Here is a 19,228-nt window from a genome sequence, read left to right as displayed (position 1 = left end):
CAGCCAAGCTCCTATGAGTGCACATACTCTGAGGGACAATTTTGTGTGTGTTGTGCTTTGTGTTGTTTATCCTAAGTGCCTCTTTTATAGTTTGGAAAAATTAGTACAGTCTGATATATTTGATCTGATTTTTTTTTTTTTTTTTTTGCGGTACGCGGGCCGCTCACTGTTGTGGCCTCTCCCGTTGCGGAGCACAGGCTCCGGACGCGCAGGCTCAGCGGCCATGGCTCACCGGCCCAGCCGCTCCGCGGCATGTGGGATCCTCCCGGACCGGGGCACGAACCCGCGTCCCCTGCATCGGCAGGCGGACTCTCAACCACTGCGCCACCAGGGAAGCCCCTGATCTGATATCTTTATAAATTATATTTTTCCAGAATGAAGTACTACATAAAACTTAACTTGAAGCTTTTATATCTTAATTTGCAAAGAGATACTATAACACAGATATATGTTATAGTATGTGTGTGTGTGTGTGTGTGTATATATATATATATATATATATATATATGAGTTTGTTAAATTAACCTTTGTTAAGTGGAGCACAGGGTGTCGGATGGTGAACCGACAACAGAGTTCAACAGACCACAAGAGAACCTGAAATAGAGAGGTTTATTATTCACAGGTCCTGGGGGGAGTATATGGCACACCTGAAGGGGCCACACAGGGAGTTCAAGGCAGGGTACAGACAGAGAGAAAGAAACAGGACCTGGGACACATGCTTTTATTAGGGTCCACACGTGGAGTGCTTTGGGGTCCCTGGGCTACGGCCAGATCAGTCAATTCAAGCCAAAAGAGGGAGGTTTTGGTAAGCCCCCTGGGGGAGACTTATCTAAGGGACGCATAAGGCATACAAGCACTGGGAGGCAGAAGAGACTGTTGATCACAAGGGCTGAAGTCATATATCGGGGACTTACATTTGCTTGTGACTCTGGGCTGCTATTCAGGACATGCACCTGTATGAGGGGCTAGTGTCAAGTTACAGTCCCTGCAGGCTGCGTGGCAAACAAAATGGTTGCTGAGGCAACACCACCATCAAGTAGCTTAGCTAAATTCTCGACAAAATAACATATAAATAGAACATTATATGGAACGTATAAATATTACATCCTTTTTTGTAATCACAGAGACTACTGGGATTTGAGAAGGCTTACAAGAAACTCATAGGATGATGTGAGTATAAATCTTATCCAGGAAGATGTGACATATTGCCAACACAAGCTCGGTAGTTCTTACAGAAAAGGGCATTTACACTGTACTCTTAATACTTATCTTTATTATGAAAGTGTTTTCAAAGTAAAATGATCCTCATTACAATGATTGCTTCCAGGGATCAAGAATGAATAATTATATTTTCATATAAAAATCAGCAAAACATAATAACAATACATAAAATAATTCTAATTGGCTAACAGTACATCATTCCATTTCTAACAGAGATGCTCAAGCGCTGAATTGTCTTAACAAGTAAGGTTTTGCCACCTATTCTATTTCTCACGGCAAGTTGAAAAAAATCAAATCCCCAATCTAACCACCTTCCCCTTGCATGACACCAAATGGCTATGGAGGTAACTGATCATGTGGGTAAAGAGGTGATGAAAATCATGAGCTTAGAGGCTTTATGAAACTTTGGGAAATCAAACCTGGAGGGTGTTTTCCATGTTTAAATTAATGAAGCTCTAAGTTCCAGAATCACCACATAACTGTTCCTATTACAGAGCTAATTTCTCTTTGGCAACTAATCTTTAAAAAGCCCTAATTTTTAAGAGCAGTTTTACAATGACAGTTTTAAAAAATTACTGTAGATCCAAAAGAAAAAAAGATGTCTCTATAAAATCTAATTTTTCACCTAACACAGAAATCATACCAACAGCTGTTGTTCCCTGGTTTCCAGGCCATGCAACATATACCGAAATAGGAAGCCAAGCTTTCATGGACTTGTGTTAAGGATAACAGGCTCACGGGGGCACAATACTTTTTAGGAAAAATGGAATCAGGCATAGAAGGAAGTATGGTACACAACTGATCCAAAGGCTATTGGGAAATTGATAGCAGATAAGTGACACTATTCTGGCTTCCTTTTATTAAGAGTCCCAGGAGACTTAAAGGAATGTGAGTGAAAGATAAACAAGACAGATCTTAGGCTAGTGGTCCCTTCCCATTGCTTCCTGGGCAATCTTGAGACTCTCTAGTCTTGTGGAGACACCATATGATGGGCCATCTGCCTGCAGAGACTTTGAGCAGATGGGGTCTCAGCTTGTGGCGATTTGGTAATGTGCTCCTTTCAAAGGCTTCAGGTTGAACTCACATTGGAAAGACTAAAGTTCTCCTTTGGGTGTCTACAGATCTTATTAACAGTTACTTGTTTTATGTTCTCGAACACAATTTTCTCCATAAAAACCAGCATCAGGTATGCTCCCTCTGAGCGCATGTTAGAGGCGTTCCAACAGCATAGAGTGGACCAGTGAACAGGCCTCCTCGGCATCTACTGAGCGCCCCCTAGGGGACGAGAGGGGACCATGCATACAAATGCAAACCACAGGGCCTTTTTCTGGCCTATTACTAGTGAAGAATGAAAATGTGGCCACAGCGAACCAGTGCTAATTACTATCTGGTAATTTGATAATGGTACAATTTCATTTAACCTAGAGAAACTTATCCCTACTCTGGGACAACAATAACTTCATTTAAAAAAATATCTTGCTGCATTTTGCATGAACTGTTTGTGACTGACAGTACTCCTTCCATGGACAGCACACAAGTGCAGACTTTGATCTCATTTGATCTTTTCTTATTTTAACATTAGGAACATTTCAGGGCTACTAATATTTATCTGCAACGCAGGAATGAGCCAAAGACAAAGTAAAAAAAGTAAGCTAATTAGAATCTTAAGATCTCAAATAGCACACGAAATGTAAACATTTAACCTCTTATTTCCAAAGGATTTCTTGAAACCTCTTTGGACATAATGATATCATCACACATACTGATAAAGAGAATTATTTAATACCTTCAGAATTATTCTGTATACTTTTCATACTTCAAATTAAGAAAAAAAAACTCAAATATTCAGGCAACTTTGGCATTAACATCTCCAAGAAGGGGACAAAAATAACTACCAATGCAAAAATCATGACTAGATTGGGAACAATCACGGGTGTCCATAAAGTTCTCTTGGAAGAGCTCTTTTGTGAAGACTCAGGTAACTTGGAATGAAATGTGATTTTTTTACTTTGGCCCAGATAAATGAGGTTGAAAACTATAGAGTGGAAGATTCAGGCCCTTTCTACCCAAGGTGCAAGCATTTAGTTTGCTCAAATTCAAACGCTATCCAATACTCAGAACGGAAAGTTTGGTAATAGAACTGGACATTTTGAGGTTTACCCACCATTTTGGCTAAAGGTGACCTGATTTTATCCCACTAAAGAGTTATTTCTCTCACCCAATTGCTTGTTTTCTTTGGAGAGCCTATCTTTTTTCCTAGTTCATTTTTGTTAGATGCCTGTTTCATTATCTGATGGTATCTCAGGATACCATCTGTCTAGCAGCCTAGCAGGAGTTGGATGTTAATAAAATCCTGGGGTGAAGCAGAAATCATGTGCATTTTTTCCAACACTTAGTTTAATAATCCAAAGTAGTTGCTGCCCCATTCTCAACATTCGCATCACTTAGTTTGGAAATGGGAACTACTTAGGTGCTGACTTTAGGGCCTCCATGATCTTAGGTCTGAGACAAAGAGGCTGAAGGAGTCTACCACTCTCAGCTGTTGGGGGGCCATGAACAGGAAGTGGAGAAGGAGGTGGGAAGTTTCTATTGCACATGGCAGATGGTTTTCATGAAAAGAATATGGATAAGGACGAGTCAGTGATATTTTGGTTTTATCACGTTTTTCTGAGAAACATACAGGTACATACATAGATCACACATTTTTATATCATTTATTGACCCAAGGCCAAATTCTACTTGATTTTCTACATTTTTCTCCCTCTAATCAATCTACAAAAGCTATAGAATTGGAGAATAAGACATTACCTTTTCTAGACTCCTTCCTACATATCTCTTTGTACCTTGGGAAGGTTTGAATATGACCAGGACAGGCTAAGTTAATCAACGGGAAACAACACTCTTACTAAACCTACAGTTTACTTTACAAAATCCACTTCCAAAGCTATGGCTTGGCACAGGTTTAAGATAGGCTATCTCACATATTTTCCTCTCTCAGCCTTATCAGGCCACCATGGGAGACCAGTAGACAAGATATATTATTCTTCATCTCAAAAGACCTACAAACACCATTCTGATTAGTCAAAAAGAACCCTTTGCCTTAAAATGTGAAATGAAATAAAAATCCACAGATACATAGAGGACTGCGTTAAGTTACTGCCATGGGTCAGAGAGGCTCTGAGAATTCTCAATCCTTCTAAGTGACTTTTGGGAAAAACAAAAGATTGTTCAGATGTCTTTGCTAAGGACAGACTTAATTTTCTTCATTTCATGCAAATCTTCTAAACCTTTAATTTACAAGCGGATCTTTTGAAATTATTTTTCTGTGCTAAAAGTGTCAGATGATCCAAAGTTGAACACACTGTGGTTCTCTGGTTTATTTCACCCATCAGGGGACTTGCTCTAGACACTAAAGCAAGGCACAAGTCATTCTTCTGTTCCATATTTTAGCTGATAAGAAACTTTCACCTTCTCAAAAAGTTTCAGCTATAACATGCATGCTGTTTACTTTTTATATATCTGCATTTTAGCAGATGTTCAGATGACTTAACAAGTATATTTGGTATTTAATGATCGGTCTTACAAACACGACCAGCCACAAATTACACTCCTAGACATATCCCTGTTCTGTGAAATAATAAGGCTTTACAAGAAGAGTTAGTTATACTGTTTCTTCAATAAACAAGCAGACATATTTCCAAGGCTCTTCAATCATTACTATGGACCATACCCAAAACACACTATTTTATAAATAGGTGGGAAAAGAGTTAACATTACAGCGTGAGGTTTTTGTTTGGAAGTATTAATACTCATGTTGCACACTGTGGGCACAAAGCTTTATTTCAATTTTTAAAAAAAATTCAATTGAATATGAATGGTTTTGAGCAGGACATGCACTTCCTAGTATTTTGCTGTTCCCTTCACTAGCCCTGACTTGCACATTGATATCACTGCATTGTGGTTTGGGACTCTTTTTTTTAGAAGATGGTCTTTCTGATTTATGAAATAAGTATTTATAATACCTTTTTATTCCCTCTTACTAAAAGTTGGTTTCAAGAAAAGAGATAAAATCTTTGGTTTATGTGTATGGTTTTCTTATCTATACATAAATAACACTGCCCTGTAGGAGACTATGGAAACTTATTTTTTAAGTAATCTTTCTCATTGCTGAGTAGAATTTTTATTGTTTTTTTTTCTGGAAATAGCTCCCTTTGAACAAAAATTCCTGGAAACTGAGCAAGTTCTTCAAAGAAGCAAACAAAAGGACTTAGAGTGTAACACTGCTCAGTTTCTAGTAACAGGAAATTCTGTTATGTTACGGGTTATGTTTAAGGAGAAAAGACAAAGGGTAAAATGGTCTTTCTCCCATTGGCTTTATTTTGCTCAGAAAAATAAAAACATCAAGATCAAATACTAGATAGGGCACTTTCTTGAAAGCTGGTTGTGGTAAAGTGCTTTGCATTAGAGGTGACTTTTGCCAACTCTTGGAAGTCTCCTTTTTCTGTCCCAAAATATACTTAGCTTCTTTTTTTCATGACATGGCAAAAGACAGCACTAATTACAGTAGTGGTAAAACCTGGTTGAAATCTGCTGCCCTCTTTGTATTATTCTCAGATCATGGGACAAATTCCCAGTAGGAAGAGTGACTTCTTTGTTTGTAACCATGACCTTAAGTCTTCCTTCAGAGCCAGAGCACTGACCCCGTAATAGAGAATTAAAAAAATCTCTGTAATCTCCAAAGTTAATCCCCAGCTAGCTGCCATTGTCACTGAAGAAATCTTGGCTGTGTGAATAAGAAATGACATCTAATCCAAAGCAATGTAATACAAAACAAATTTTTTAAGTCCTCCAATAACCACACTCTTTAATTGAAACAGCTAATTGACCACGAAGAGTGACAATTACAAAACTGAGCTCATCCTGTTTCAACTTTACACTGGGAGAAAGCTCACTGAGACTGTACAGGCCATTTCGAAACAGGCACTGTAACACAAAGAAAGCAAACCTATTTGGAGCTGTACGAGAATCCTGCACCGGGATTTGCTTGCTCTAAGTGACCAATTAAGCTAATGCTCCTAGCGGACTGGCTTAGGGGAATAGAAAGGGCTATAAGCAGATGGAGTGCCCCCCTCCCTGTCATGAACCCAGAGAGTAAAAGGAGTGAGGAAACCCTCTGTTGTCCACAGATTCACAAACAAATACAAAAAAATAAATAATATTCTAAGACAGTACAAATGCAAATACTGTTCCCTTGTGCCAATTACATAAAGCATGCCTACATATACAGAATGGTAATTCTTCCTCATTCACAGACAGGACATATGGCAGTGCACTATTCAAAATGCTTTGATAATCCTAATTTTTGTTTCTGGTGCTGAGAGATTATGAAAGGAACTGCATTTGCAACTTATTAAATACTTCCAGGAACAAACAGTTCACTTTATTTGGGACTTGTAGTTTGGAGTAATTAATCATCCATGGAGCAAGGGCCAGTGAGGAGGTACCCGTTGGTACCACTGGTCCCATTGGTGGTGGTCGCGGCATGGGGGTTATTCCCTGGAGGTTCCGAGTCCTCCTCATCTGAGCTAGACTCGATATCACTTCGATCATCCTTGGACACCTGTGGAATACGAGAAGGTGAGTGCAGCCAGCTCCGAAGGAACCGTTAAGGTATGGCATGCTCAGAAGTATATGCACAATCATACATGAAGAAAACCAGATCTAAATATTTAAAAAATCAAAGAGGATAGGAACATTGCCATAGTAATAAATTACCCTTCTTTGGAGATAGACATTTGGGCGACTAAGTCAGTTATCAAGGAATGTAGGTGGATTTAGGCATCACAGGGGGCTAGCTTTGTTGACTTCCTTAAGGTACCTTTGGATACTGAGAATGTACTAGACCATGAACCCCACTCTTACTGGCAAAGTGGCATATGGTACTACTGGAATGGCACTATAGGAATTTGGTACAAATGGATCCATTTATTCTCTGATGATCACATTCTCTTTGAGAATCATTTAAAGTCAGCTCTTAATTAACTACACTAATGGAGATATTCACTAGCTCTGTTCACTATAACATCATTCTTATTTGGCTTTTTAATGCATTCTTTGATGATTTAACTTTTCTTTTTTGTCTGCTAGAATTAAGTAGAAATTTTGTTTTGTATACCACATAACAACTAATGGCAGCAGGAGGCATTTGGGGCACTTGCTGGGTGAGGTCTAGTTGAAAATATTTCCCAAGAAAAATCTACTGGCTCGATCATCATGAATTGGCTCCCTTCATTCCAAGGTTCTTCTCTCCTCCATTCAGACTCTACAAGTCATGAGTAAGGCACCAGGATATAAATCTATATGTTACCGTAAAGGATGAAAAAAAATCATACTGTCTCACAAGGAGGTAATGTAGGAAGAAATTACAGAAATACTCTACTGCTTTTAAAATTGAAAGAGTTTGAACCTCCTACTCTATGTCTACATCATGGTAAACACTTTTATCCCACAGGCCTTAAGACCTTTGAGTTACTGCGTGCTGTTTACTTATTGGTGGTGGTAGCAATAGGAACCTGGTGGCTTGCTTGGCTTCACAGAAAGTTTCCCAGTCTAGTCCCTTATGATTCTCTAAGAGGTGGCTTGGGAAGTTGGCAGAATCTCCTGGCAGGCTTTTCAGAATGAACTGGGTTCCACATCTCATCCTCTCTGTCACTGCTACCCCCCCAACCAGAGAACCCTGGAATCCACTGCCCTCCCAATTTGAGAAGCCACCCTCACTGCAGGAGAATGTCACCTCCGTCAGGTGGGGTGGGGTGAGGTGGGGACAGGAGAAAGTCCTGAGCTGAGCACGGCTGCTCCAGCCTAAGCAGAGGTGATTGAGTAAATATGTAAAAATGGACCTCACTCCAACGGCCCTTGATATGAGATGAGACTCACAAGGACCATCTCCAAGAAGATTTAGATACTGACACACCAAAATGACTAGATTATAAGGATACTTTAACTTAAAAAAAAAATGGGTCACAAAGATAGCATTAGAATAAAAGCTCCACTATGTTTAGAAATCCATTAGTCATAAATTAAGCTGCTAATAGGAAAGAAAACTCCAGTTTCAGAGAGTGATTAATTTACATTTGCATGCTTAATAAGATGATTTTTAATTGCATTTGGAAAAAAAATCTATACTTATGTTACCTCCAAAGGAAGGAATGATTTAGAATATCTCAAAATAACCCACAGGAAAACAGAGTCCATAACTCATGGCCAAGATGAATCTTACTGCCCTAGGTGAACAGCAAAGGCAGTTAAGATATTTTTGAAGGCTGAGATCTGGAATAAAATTGACTGTCTCCTAATAAAGTTGAAGAAGTAAACTAGAAAGAAGACAGTGTATCTGGTGGAAATAGCAATGCAATAAGGACACAAATGATCTAATCTACAGCCTCCTTGCATCTTCAGTTACCATTATCATATTGACAGTATTGTGCACATTGATTTAATTTGTTTCCAAATGAGGACAGGAGCGTTTTTTAAAATAGAAATGCATGCTCATTTTAAAGAGTATGAGGTCACAGAGAAAAAATGAACTTTTGCTTTTAAACAATTCATTGCTCAAAATATTTTGTATTTACATAGGAGCTGATGCCGAGAACTGGCTTCATAGTACGTGACTAGATGTCCCGAGCCCCGGCGGAAGGGGCTCACAAAGCGGTCACGTGCTGCCCCGCTGCCCAGGGCAGCCCTGGCAAAGAGCCGATGCTCTGGCCTCCCTTCCGGACCGCGTTGATCCTCTCCCCAACTTAGTTCTGTTTCTCCTACTTCACTTTGGTCTATTTCTGTTTTTTAGCTGACATGCTGAACACCAGTGAAAGAAATCCGTCTCCTCCATTGGATCATGCAAAATTTAGCAGAATGAAAGTTCACACAAAAGGTCACTAACTGAGCTGTCCCTAGCATCCCTCACAGCTGGTGGGAGCCACACCTCGGTTAGAGCCTCCAGGCAGTGCCAACAGATTAGACAGAACAATATGCACGGAAACAAAAGCATCAGAGTGCCCCTCCAATGGGCTAACGTGGGACCCAAGACTGGCATAGAGAGGGAGGCGTGAGAAACTTACATGTAAAGGGTTCCACTTCCCAGACTTCCAGGTTGGCAGAAGGAAGAGAACGAACAATGAAAGTAAGAAAATGTCACAGAGAACGTTCCAGAAAAGTCACTGCTCTACACAGAGGGCTTGAGGCCTGGGAAGCTTTATTCAAATCAGCTTCATGAACCCATTTTTAACCAAAGGGATTTAACTAAATTTTTACTGATAAAGTCATAAATGATCATACTGCATCAAGCAACCCTTTCTCATAAAAGAATTATTAAATTTCTGTTTGGTATAAGTATAATCAGAGGAGGACCAAGGGAGACAGAGAAAGGGAGAGTAGGAACACAACAAATAATATACCTCCACTGAATCTAAAATTATAAATGCAGATCATTCAGCAAAGCGATGCTATGTGTAAAAAAATCAACTAAACAGAAGAAAATGAAACTTTGTATTGTGTTTCAAAGAGGTTATGATAAACCTTGAAGGAGAAAAAACAGTTTTGATGAAATTCTAAATAATAAATAATTTCTTGTTGATTAGAAGAACACAAAACCATAATTTTCTGGGACATATTAGAAAGGGTGAGTTTTATCTTACCTTGCCTTTTGAAATAGCTTTGCAAGCTATTTTTACGATCAAGTAAGACCAGAAGCAGTTCAAGCCTTGTATTACCAACAGCAGTAGGTTAAAAACCCACCAGGAAGGGTAAGGTCCAACAATCTCCCAACTTTCAAATAATGTGGTATTTAACACCCTAAGGAAAAGGAGAAAGTAATCATTGAACACAGCTTTTCACTTTGCCTTCAAAGGAACTCTAGTTACTGCAAAGAAGCACGAAGTCAATGATATCCACTGACTACGCCCTGCAAGGATGGTCTGAAGGCTGACAAGGTACTTAGAAGAGTCATCACCTGGTGGCTTAACATTCCTTTGGATTCTAGCTTGAATAGTGTACTTATGCTCCCATTCACTTTTGTTGCCATTTCTCCCGTTAATTTTCATTACATTTTCAATTGATTCTATTTCTCACTACTGGTTAAAAGGCCTGTATCATCCTTGAAGTTGCTTTTGGCCTTTAAATAAGTGTGAGGAATACCATTTAATAACATTACATTGCAAGAAAAAAAAGAGTAATTAATTCCAGAAACACTAGTTAAGTTTAAACTATATGCTTAGCACAGTGAGTTAGAATATACTTAAGACCTAATCCCTGTCCTCAAGTGGTTTATAGTCTAGTAGGGGAGCCTGTACTGGGTCCTGAATTTTGTAAGCCTTCCCCTGGGAAAGAACTGGCAACTGAAAGATATCATATTGAAGTGATGTCTTGAGATGAGTGTTGGAAGGATTTTTTTTTTAATTATTAGAATATAATGAATATACTTAGTTTTAAGAGGATGTACTTGAGGCAGGCGAAAGTATTTGAAGTAATTGGTTCCCTTTGTTATCCACCATCAGGACCAGGATGGAGCAGCCACCCGGGGCAGATACAGGACGGCTGGTTTTAGTGCTTGGCTCTCATCCTTGCTGTATCTGCTCCTAAGCCTTTGGAAGTTGATTCATGCCTTCTGGACTCATACTACTGCCACACAGAAGCACGGTAGCCACAACATTGTGGAATTACTCTCACTTCCTTGCTTTCCTCCTTAGCTTAGTGATGGGCTGGTTTGGAGATCTAAGTGGACTGACAAAACTCATGGAAGTGTATTTCCACCAACTGTCCCTGCAGTGCTTTGCCGGGACCCTCAGGAGAGGTTAGGTGGACAACACTCAGTGACTAAGGGGGAGGGATGGAAAACTCTTGAATGTAAGACACAGACCACTCACACAAGAACAGAAGGCACATATACAGAAAATTTTAATATAAGAGTGTGATGAATGCTTTGAGAGAGGTTAAGAAAAGTACTTAGTGAATTCACAAAAGGAAAAAAAAAACACATTTATTTGAGTTGGGATAAGAGGTAAAGAAAAAAAGGAGAATGAATAATAGACATAAACAGGTTCCCCATGCCAATTTCAGCAACCTGCATTCACAGACCAGAATGAAACAGAGTATGTCTCTAACCCCGCCATATGAGTTAACTCTCAAGAACAATGCTCAATACACATGGATTTAGAATCCTAAAATCAATAGTATGGAGCTGAATTTGACAATTCATTAAAAGTATATTACTCTATGATATAGTAGTATTCATTCTGGTGGAGGGGAACCAACATTAGGAAATCTATTAATATAATTATCACACATCCATAGGCCAAATTGGTACCAACCTAATTATTCCACCTGCACTGAAAGACATTTGGCAATGTTCAATTCTCCACTGCTGATGTTTAAAACTTGGAACTTAAAGCACTTAATATGATTTTCATCCAGCTCAACTCAGAAGTGGTCATAATATTTAACAAATACCAGAGTTATTGACTTTATAATTAGGAACAAACCATGGACAACCAGCATCACCATTATTATTTAACCCTATTCTGGTAGTTCTGGCTGTTAAGTATGGTAAAAAGTCAGAGTTCATTTCAAATAATAGGCATTAAATCTCTGTAATTATTTCAAAAACAGCAAACAATCAAAATTTCCAATAACAGGTAGTGGTTAAAAAACTATGAAGATATTCCAGAAATTATAAAGTCACTCACAATATTAAATATGTTTCAAGAGTTTCTTATGATGGAGAAAAATCATAATATCTCAATTCCATAAAATAAATATATATATTTGCACATACACACAGAAAAAGTAAGAGAATTAAAATTCATTGGAAGGAATTAAAGCCATCATAGACTTTCTTTCTTTGGTGGATTAGGGAATTTTGTATTTTCTTCTTTATATTCTTCTCTTTTCCAAATCCATGACAAATAATTAGGACAAAATACAAGTTATTTATAAAAAGGAATAAGTGAGGATAATGCCTATATTCCTGCCTTGTTTGTTATCCCAAGAGGCAGCCATGTCTTTACACACAGTCTGCAGGCCACGGGACAACAGGTCTAAACAAAGGGGAACTCCACGACAGCAAGGGAGGACTTACATACCTTATGCTTTTCTATCTCCAGCACCTTGCAAAACACTGCGAAGTAATTTGCTCGCTGGACCTGATGGCTGATTGACTGTGTGTTTGTTCAAAAATCAAATAAATAGATATGCACAAGACAACTCGGGAATAATCACAATAATTTTATTTCAGAACCAGCTCTGCTTCTTGACATATTAAACATGTTGACCTTCAGAGGGAATTTAATTTCATTTGAACAGAAAGAGGTCCTGTAGAAATGGCAACCATGACTGCGTGATGCTACGCGTTATAAATTAGCCTTTGCTGAATTATAAGTTTGAGAACCTTTCTCACCATTACGGTTTGCTTGGCTTATTATGAACAGAGTGGCATGCAGTCGCTGGTGACATGATATTCACATTAATTTCTGAAACACTGCATCAGAATTTACAGGCTTTGCCATGACAATCAGTGGCACTCTGAAATGCCACTCAAAAGTAATGGGATTTCTTTGAAAATTGACCTGGCTGCCTGCAGAGACAATTGAGAAAAAACAATCAGTGCACCAAAGACCTATATCTCTCAGTGAGAAGCTTGGTAAGGAAAACAATATATGAGGAATTGAGATTGAGGAGAGGAACACTATGCCACTTAGATTCTGAAAAACAGCAAACCCAGGAAATGGCACCTTTGTTTAGCCACAGAATGTTTCTGATGAGAAAACTGTCCCCTTTTGGGCAAACTATTAAAATGGTGATTACAGGATTTTATCCTTTCCCAGAGGTTAGGGTTAGGAGTACATACTTTAATGACATCATTACAAATCTATGGTGACAGGTCTCTGAAGAGTGGTATCTCTGAGGGAGGATTGAGGGGACAGGGCAGGGGGGGAGGCTGCTGGCAGGCTGGAAAAATTCTCTATCTTGATTCAGGTGGTGATTATGCAAATTATACATATGCAAAATTTTACAAATGTATCATGAAGATTTGTGTACGACATTGTGTGCATTATACCTCAATAAACTAAAATGGAAAAAAGTACTCTGGGGCAAACACTGCCAATTTGCAACCTCTGGCTTGCATAATTACTGTAATATCAGTGTTTCTACGCCCCCCCCCCCCACTAATTTGGGATCAGTATATGGCTTCTAAGAAAATAGATATTTTTCTTCCCCCAAAATAGCCTACAGCATCAAACCTCTCCTGCTGCTCCAATCAAGTGGTGGAGAGTTTGGAAGCATAAGGGGCCAGAAAAGACCATTTTCCTTTTCATTAATGTTAGGGTCACTTAACCACTAGATGGCGCATCACGCATGTACAAAGTGCGCTCAAGTAGGTCTAGTCTGCCAGAACCTTCTGCCAAAGTCTGGGTCCCAGCACAGAAATCACTCCATCTTCAGGTTACACCTTCCTTTCTAAGAATCTTCCCCAACAATGGAATGAAGAGGCTCCCGTCTGTGCTTCTTTCTTCCTGCGCGATTCCCAATAGAAACGATGCCTGCAGGGCAAAGCTCCAAGCAATTCACTGGTGATGTAAAGATGCACCACTTACCACCCCAATAGCTTAGCCCTGATGGCTTATTTTCATGGCTGTTTAATGAATCATAAGAATTTAATTTGACTTGCCCTATAGTTACTTTTGCTCAGGCTTACCCTTTATGGATTTTTCATCTTAAATTTGATTATCACAGAAATATGAATATACAGGCTATGTGGGGATAGGAGGAGGGGAATGTATACATTCATGCAATAAAGTTTAGCCACTTTTTCTTAAGCAAAGAAAAGTCAGAGTAGTCTCATTTTAATACTATATTTAAGGCTTGACTCATTCATATTCCAAGCATCAATGTGACTTCTGCTTGCCCCTTAAACCTCAGAAGTCCAGAAGTCTTCTACTGTCATAGAGCACAGTGTGAAAAGATCTCCACTGGTGTCTCATTCAGAAAAGCTATAACCAATGCTTTTTTTTTTTTTTTTTTTCATTTTTATCGTGACTGCCAACTCAAAAGTTTATCTTTAGTATGCAAAGTTAGATAAATATCCTTACTTTCCGCTCCATATATCTTGTTTTTAAAATATTCCAGTGATTTAGAGGCAGGATCACATAATGGTGGTTGAGTTATTAAAGATGACAGAGGCCTAGGTGCTCTCACTGTGTGAATGAAGTTACAGGTGGACGTTTACGATAAGGCCATGGCAAGTAATCATAAGCTTTGCCTGGGACCCTTCCTCTTCTACCCCCACCAAAGAGCTCCACCTGAGCCTTGGTTGTGTGTCTCTGGAATGATCTATAGAAAAACCACAATAATTAGATCCATGACAAATATCCAAAGAGAGCCAAGATTGCTTCTCCAGGGAGAGTCAGGTTCAGGGCCTCACGCTGAGGATTGCTGCATGATGCCAGTGAGGGTAGATTAAAAAGGAAAACTTGTTTTACAGTCAAAATTAAGGTGTTCTTTACTTCAGAGCTTTTGAATGGTCTTGACTTTGCTTTCCCAGACAGACCGCAGTGTACTTCAGGATGTGTGTGCTTCTCTGGCATTTATTTTCATTTAACCTACACAAAACATAAATGAAAAGTAGATTCTACCTAAAGCTTATCCATAATCTACTGGTATGTTTTGCTCATTGTAAAGCAGATGGTAATAGAAAAGCATTTAAAATGTACTCTCAACAGAAACCATGGACACTTAACAACTGAAAAAGAAAAATCAGGTAATTAATTCACTTTTATAAGCAATGCTCTTTGTCCTGGTTTTTCTAAAGTAATAAAAGCTCCAGACTTAAGAACAATTTGGTCAAGCGTTGGGTAGTCAAGGCTGCTAGACAGCAGAAAACCTTGCTCACAATGCCTGGATGCCTAATTATCTCGAATAATAGATTCACAGCCTGTAGCAGACACAGAAGTAGCTTCTCTATCCCTGAAACGAAGCTGAACTTGAACACGGAGGGACCATCTGTCTTTCCTCTAGCAATGGGCATATCAGTTCTGTCATATTCTTATCTGAGTAAGACATGGGGATCAATTCATTTATTTTTACTTTTAGGTCACAGCCTGGCCAGACTTAGACACTGATCCCTTATATCACAGGAAGTTTGTCACTAGTAACTTCCTGGCTGGGGTGGATGGTTTTCTCAAAATGAGTCATTGCCCTCTTGGTGCCCCATTTGCTGTCTGTCTGCCTGAGTTCCCAACCCCTCCACTGCCTGGTCTGCCTTTCTATGTTCCTCATCTCCCAACCTGAGTTTCCCTAGAGAAGAACATGTCCTTCGGGCTGTATCCTGATTCCAACATACTTACTTTCAACCCTCCTCTTTGTTGCCTACGTGCCCCTAAAACTGACTCGTCTGGTTCTCAATAACTGCTCTCTTTTAAAAGATTTTTTTTGATGTGGACCATTTTTAAAGGCTTTATTTAATTTGTTACAATATTGCTTTTGTTTTTTATGTTTTGGTTTTTTGGCTGCAAGGCATGGATCTTAGCTCCCCGACCAGGGATCAAACCCATAGCCCCTGCATTGGAAGGCGAAGTCTTAACCACTGGACCGCCAGGGAAGTCCCCATAACTGCTCTTTATTGAGTAATTAGTATGTGTTGAGCACTGGCCCAAACACGTTATATACATTGTTTCACTTAATCCTTTCAACACCTCATACAGAAGAATCCCCATATAGTAGAATTCTTACACTAGGCTAATATTTATTGAGCTTTATGTGTCAGGAACTGGGCTCAGGCTTGAATGTGCTAATCCTCATGAAATAAACCCTATGTGATAAATTCTATTTTTTTTCAAAGTAGGTATTATTATGTCTATTTCACAGATGAAGAAACTGAAGCACAGGTTTGTACTGTATGTCCAACGCTGTCCCCACTATTGGGGAAACATATTCGTGGGCCTCAAAGAACTCATAATCTAGTTGGGGAGCTGGGGATGGAATATAAATTGGCATATTGTATTTAGTGGGTAATGTTACCACATGTATCAAAATGTACATACCTACTGAGTCTATGATGCTATTTCCAACCTTTTGTCCTAAGGAAGAATTTCAGGGATTTGGAAGATTTAGCCATAAGGATGTTCATTTAAATATTATTTAGAGTAGCATACTACTTGAAACATCCTAGATGATGTTTACAAATAGGGTACTGATGAATAAACAATGACCTTCTCAGAAGGTGGAATATTCTGTAACCAATGTAATGATGTTATAGAAGAATACTTAATGAAATGGAAAAATACTTATAGTACAATATTAAATGAGAAAAACAAAGCTATAAAACAGTATGTGCAGAATGATTGCATTTTGGCAAAGAAAAAGATGTAATTTTAAGCATATAAAATGTCGGAAGCAAAGACATCCAATTATGAACAGTGGTTATTTCAGAATTATGGGATTGGGATTTTGTTTTCTTCTTTGTGGTGTTTCATATTCCATAAAATTTCTGTAATGAATATTTAAGTATAACATGTATATAATCCCATAAATAAATATCAGTTTAAGTTAAAATTTGAGGAGACCGTAGGAGAATGATAATAGATAGCCAAGTGTTAACAGAAGCCTCTAAAGGTCTTAACTAGGGCAAAGAGGGCAACAGATTTTCGCAGAGCTGGATGTGTTTCCCAAAAGCTACCTCACTGAGTCTCAGAGCCGCACAGGGCCGGCCTGGCTTGGCCATATGCGGTCCTCCTCAAAGTCGCAGCTTCCTGCTCCAGACAAGAAGGCAGCGACTGACGGAACTTGTCTGTGGCCACACTAGCTGGTGCCCTCTGTCCCCTCAGGCTGGCATGTTTTATGTGAGTGGGGGATGGCTGGCTCCTGGGAGGGTCGAGGAGGAGAGCTGCTCGCAGGGCAGAGAGCAGAGCAGGGCGTCCCAGTGGCGGCAAAGTCCCTGCCTCTCTGGGATAGGTCTGTTCACAGTGCTGTCTCCAAAGACAGATGCTTTAATTCCCTCTGAACAAAGGAAGCAGCTCTCTAGGTTCATTCGTGATTATGGGTGTGGAGATTCTGAGACGGTAGAGAGGCCAACTTGAACACACATCATAAGCACGTTTGATGGCTTTTGTCCCTGGAATGGGGCTTCATTGGCATGTTTGGAGCTGTTTTTGTCAGAGTCCCCTGTTTTTGTTAGCGCTTAATAACTGGCCTAAGAACTGTGAAACCTGCCTGATCTCTGCACTCTCCTTCTGTTATCTTCTTATTTCATGATTCTGTGGAAGAAATGTGTTTTGCAAGATATAAGAGAGCGCTTCTGGAAACTATGGGGGCAATACCTGCAAATCTTGTCTTGGGGGCAGGAAGAAACGGAAACGAGGAAGGGGAAAGGAAAGAGAGAGAAGGGGAATGGGCGGATGGGAAACGGGCAGACAGAGGGGACGAGGAGACAGGGGACCTGCTTCCCTGAGGCACTGCTCACGTCTGTAACTTGAATCAGGACCAGGCCTCGCACAAACTCTGCGTGACATTTAATACCACACCATTTCTGGGATTACATGTTACACTAATAAAAAGAGAGCCACAAGACAAATAGTTGTGCCCTGGAACTTAGGAGGGGGAATGGCTGTGCAAAGCTCAGGGCCTGAAACTCAAAAGCTTCTTCCACCTGTAACTGCCAGGCTGGGAATCTGCCGGGTGTGATTTATCTGCTGGCAAACTCAGCGCAGGTACATATTCTAACGATTTACTGAGGAAGAAAGAAATACAAACCCTGCCTTGGAGAGAAGGACGGCTGAAATGCAGCAAACCCAGAGGCCTCCCCTGCCAACCCATCTGACTCAGGTGGTCCCAGGACAGTCGTTCAGCAAGGGTGTGCAGACTCAGGAGCTGGATAGCAAAGAGTTCTTTTGCAGAAATCCCAACTGCAAACATATCAAGATAGTGGCCCTCGAGACAGTGGTTTTATTTGGTAAAACTTATCTTCGAATACAGTATACAGTGTCCTAGGGCAGCAGTCCCCAACCTTTTTGGCACCAGGGACTGGTTTCGTGGAAGACAATTTTCCCACGTTCAGGGTTGGAGGGGGCGATAGGGTTTGTTCAGGTCGTAACGCGAGCGACAGGGAGCGGCCGATGGAGCTTCCCTCGCTCTCCTGCTGCTCACCTCCTGCTGAGCGGCCCGGTTCCTAACAGGCCGCGGACCAGGGGTTGGGGACCCCTGTCCTAGGGGGCTTCATCTAAACGGCAAAAAAAACAATTTAACTGACAGGACAAGACACTCTCTCTGCTGCTACTAGTTATAGTGTGCTTAACTGTGCTTACCCATTCAACCTCAATTCCTTCTTTCCATAGTCCCTGGCCATGAATAGAATGTTTACAGTCAATGAGATGAATATAAGCCTTCTCTTCTCACTGACAGAAAGAGCAATAGCCAAGGTCATACCTTAAATCACAAGGGAAATTTCTTACACACCATTGGCTATCCGTGTGTACTGGGCCTAGCACCTTGTTAGGAGCTTTGAGCCGTATTTGGGTAGCATTTGATGCAGCTTTCACTCACGTGCATCATAGATGTTGATGATGAAAGTGCTACATCATCAATGGAGAAGTAGGCAAAGGATAGGAACAGTTCACAGAAGAAATACAAATGACTTATGAAAACATGGATGAAATGTTCCACTGTGCTTATAATCCAATGAATACAAAATTAAAACTAGAGATATGTATGCCATAGTTTTTGGAATGATGTGTCATGACATCTGCAACCTACTTTCACATGATTTGACAAATGTAAGAGAAATGCATGTGTGTAAAAGAAATGCAATGGGTACTGCAAGGGGTAACAGTTGATGTACAGGCGGAAGTATATGAGTATTCATTACATATTTTTTTCAAATTCTCTGTGGGTTTGAACATGTTCAAACTAACAAATTAAATTAAAAGAGAAAACGTTTAAACTATCAAATCAAAAGGCATAG

The 19,228-nt window shown here is 39.9% G+C and overlaps 1 protein-coding gene across 4 annotated transcripts in view; it reads right to left on the bottom strand.

Moving 5' to 3' along the window:
* Positions 1–632: 632 nt before the first annotated feature.
* Positions 633–19,228, bottom strand: part of CERS6 (ceramide synthase 6) — a 360,958-nt gene continuing 342,362 nt past the window's right edge. For 2 of the 4 annotated variants that reach the window (XM_024122236.2, XM_024122238.2), the window contains 2 exons: positions 9,915–10,071; positions 6,589–6,841 (listed from right to left, as the gene is read on the bottom strand). In XM_024122236.2, the coding sequence (XP_023978004.2) occupies positions 6,689–6,841; positions 9,915–10,071 (310 nt within the window). In that variant the 3' untranslated portion in view covers positions 6,589–6,688. Of the gene's footprint in view, positions 6,842–9,338; positions 9,363–9,914; positions 10,072–19,228 lie in introns of all 4 variants that reach the window. The other 2 variants (XM_028478753.2, XM_024122237.2) reach the window with 2 other exon arrangements.

This window comes from Physeter macrocephalus, chromosome 2 (assembly GCF_002837175.3).
Source record: "Physeter macrocephalus isolate SW-GA chromosome 2, ASM283717v5, whole genome shotgun sequence".
In the NCBI taxonomy this organism is placed as follows: domain Eukaryota; kingdom Metazoa; phylum Chordata; class Mammalia; order Artiodactyla; family Physeteridae; genus Physeter; species Physeter macrocephalus.
Note: the sequence above shows the minus strand (reverse complement) of the source record. Positions and strands in the feature narration are given on the sequence as shown.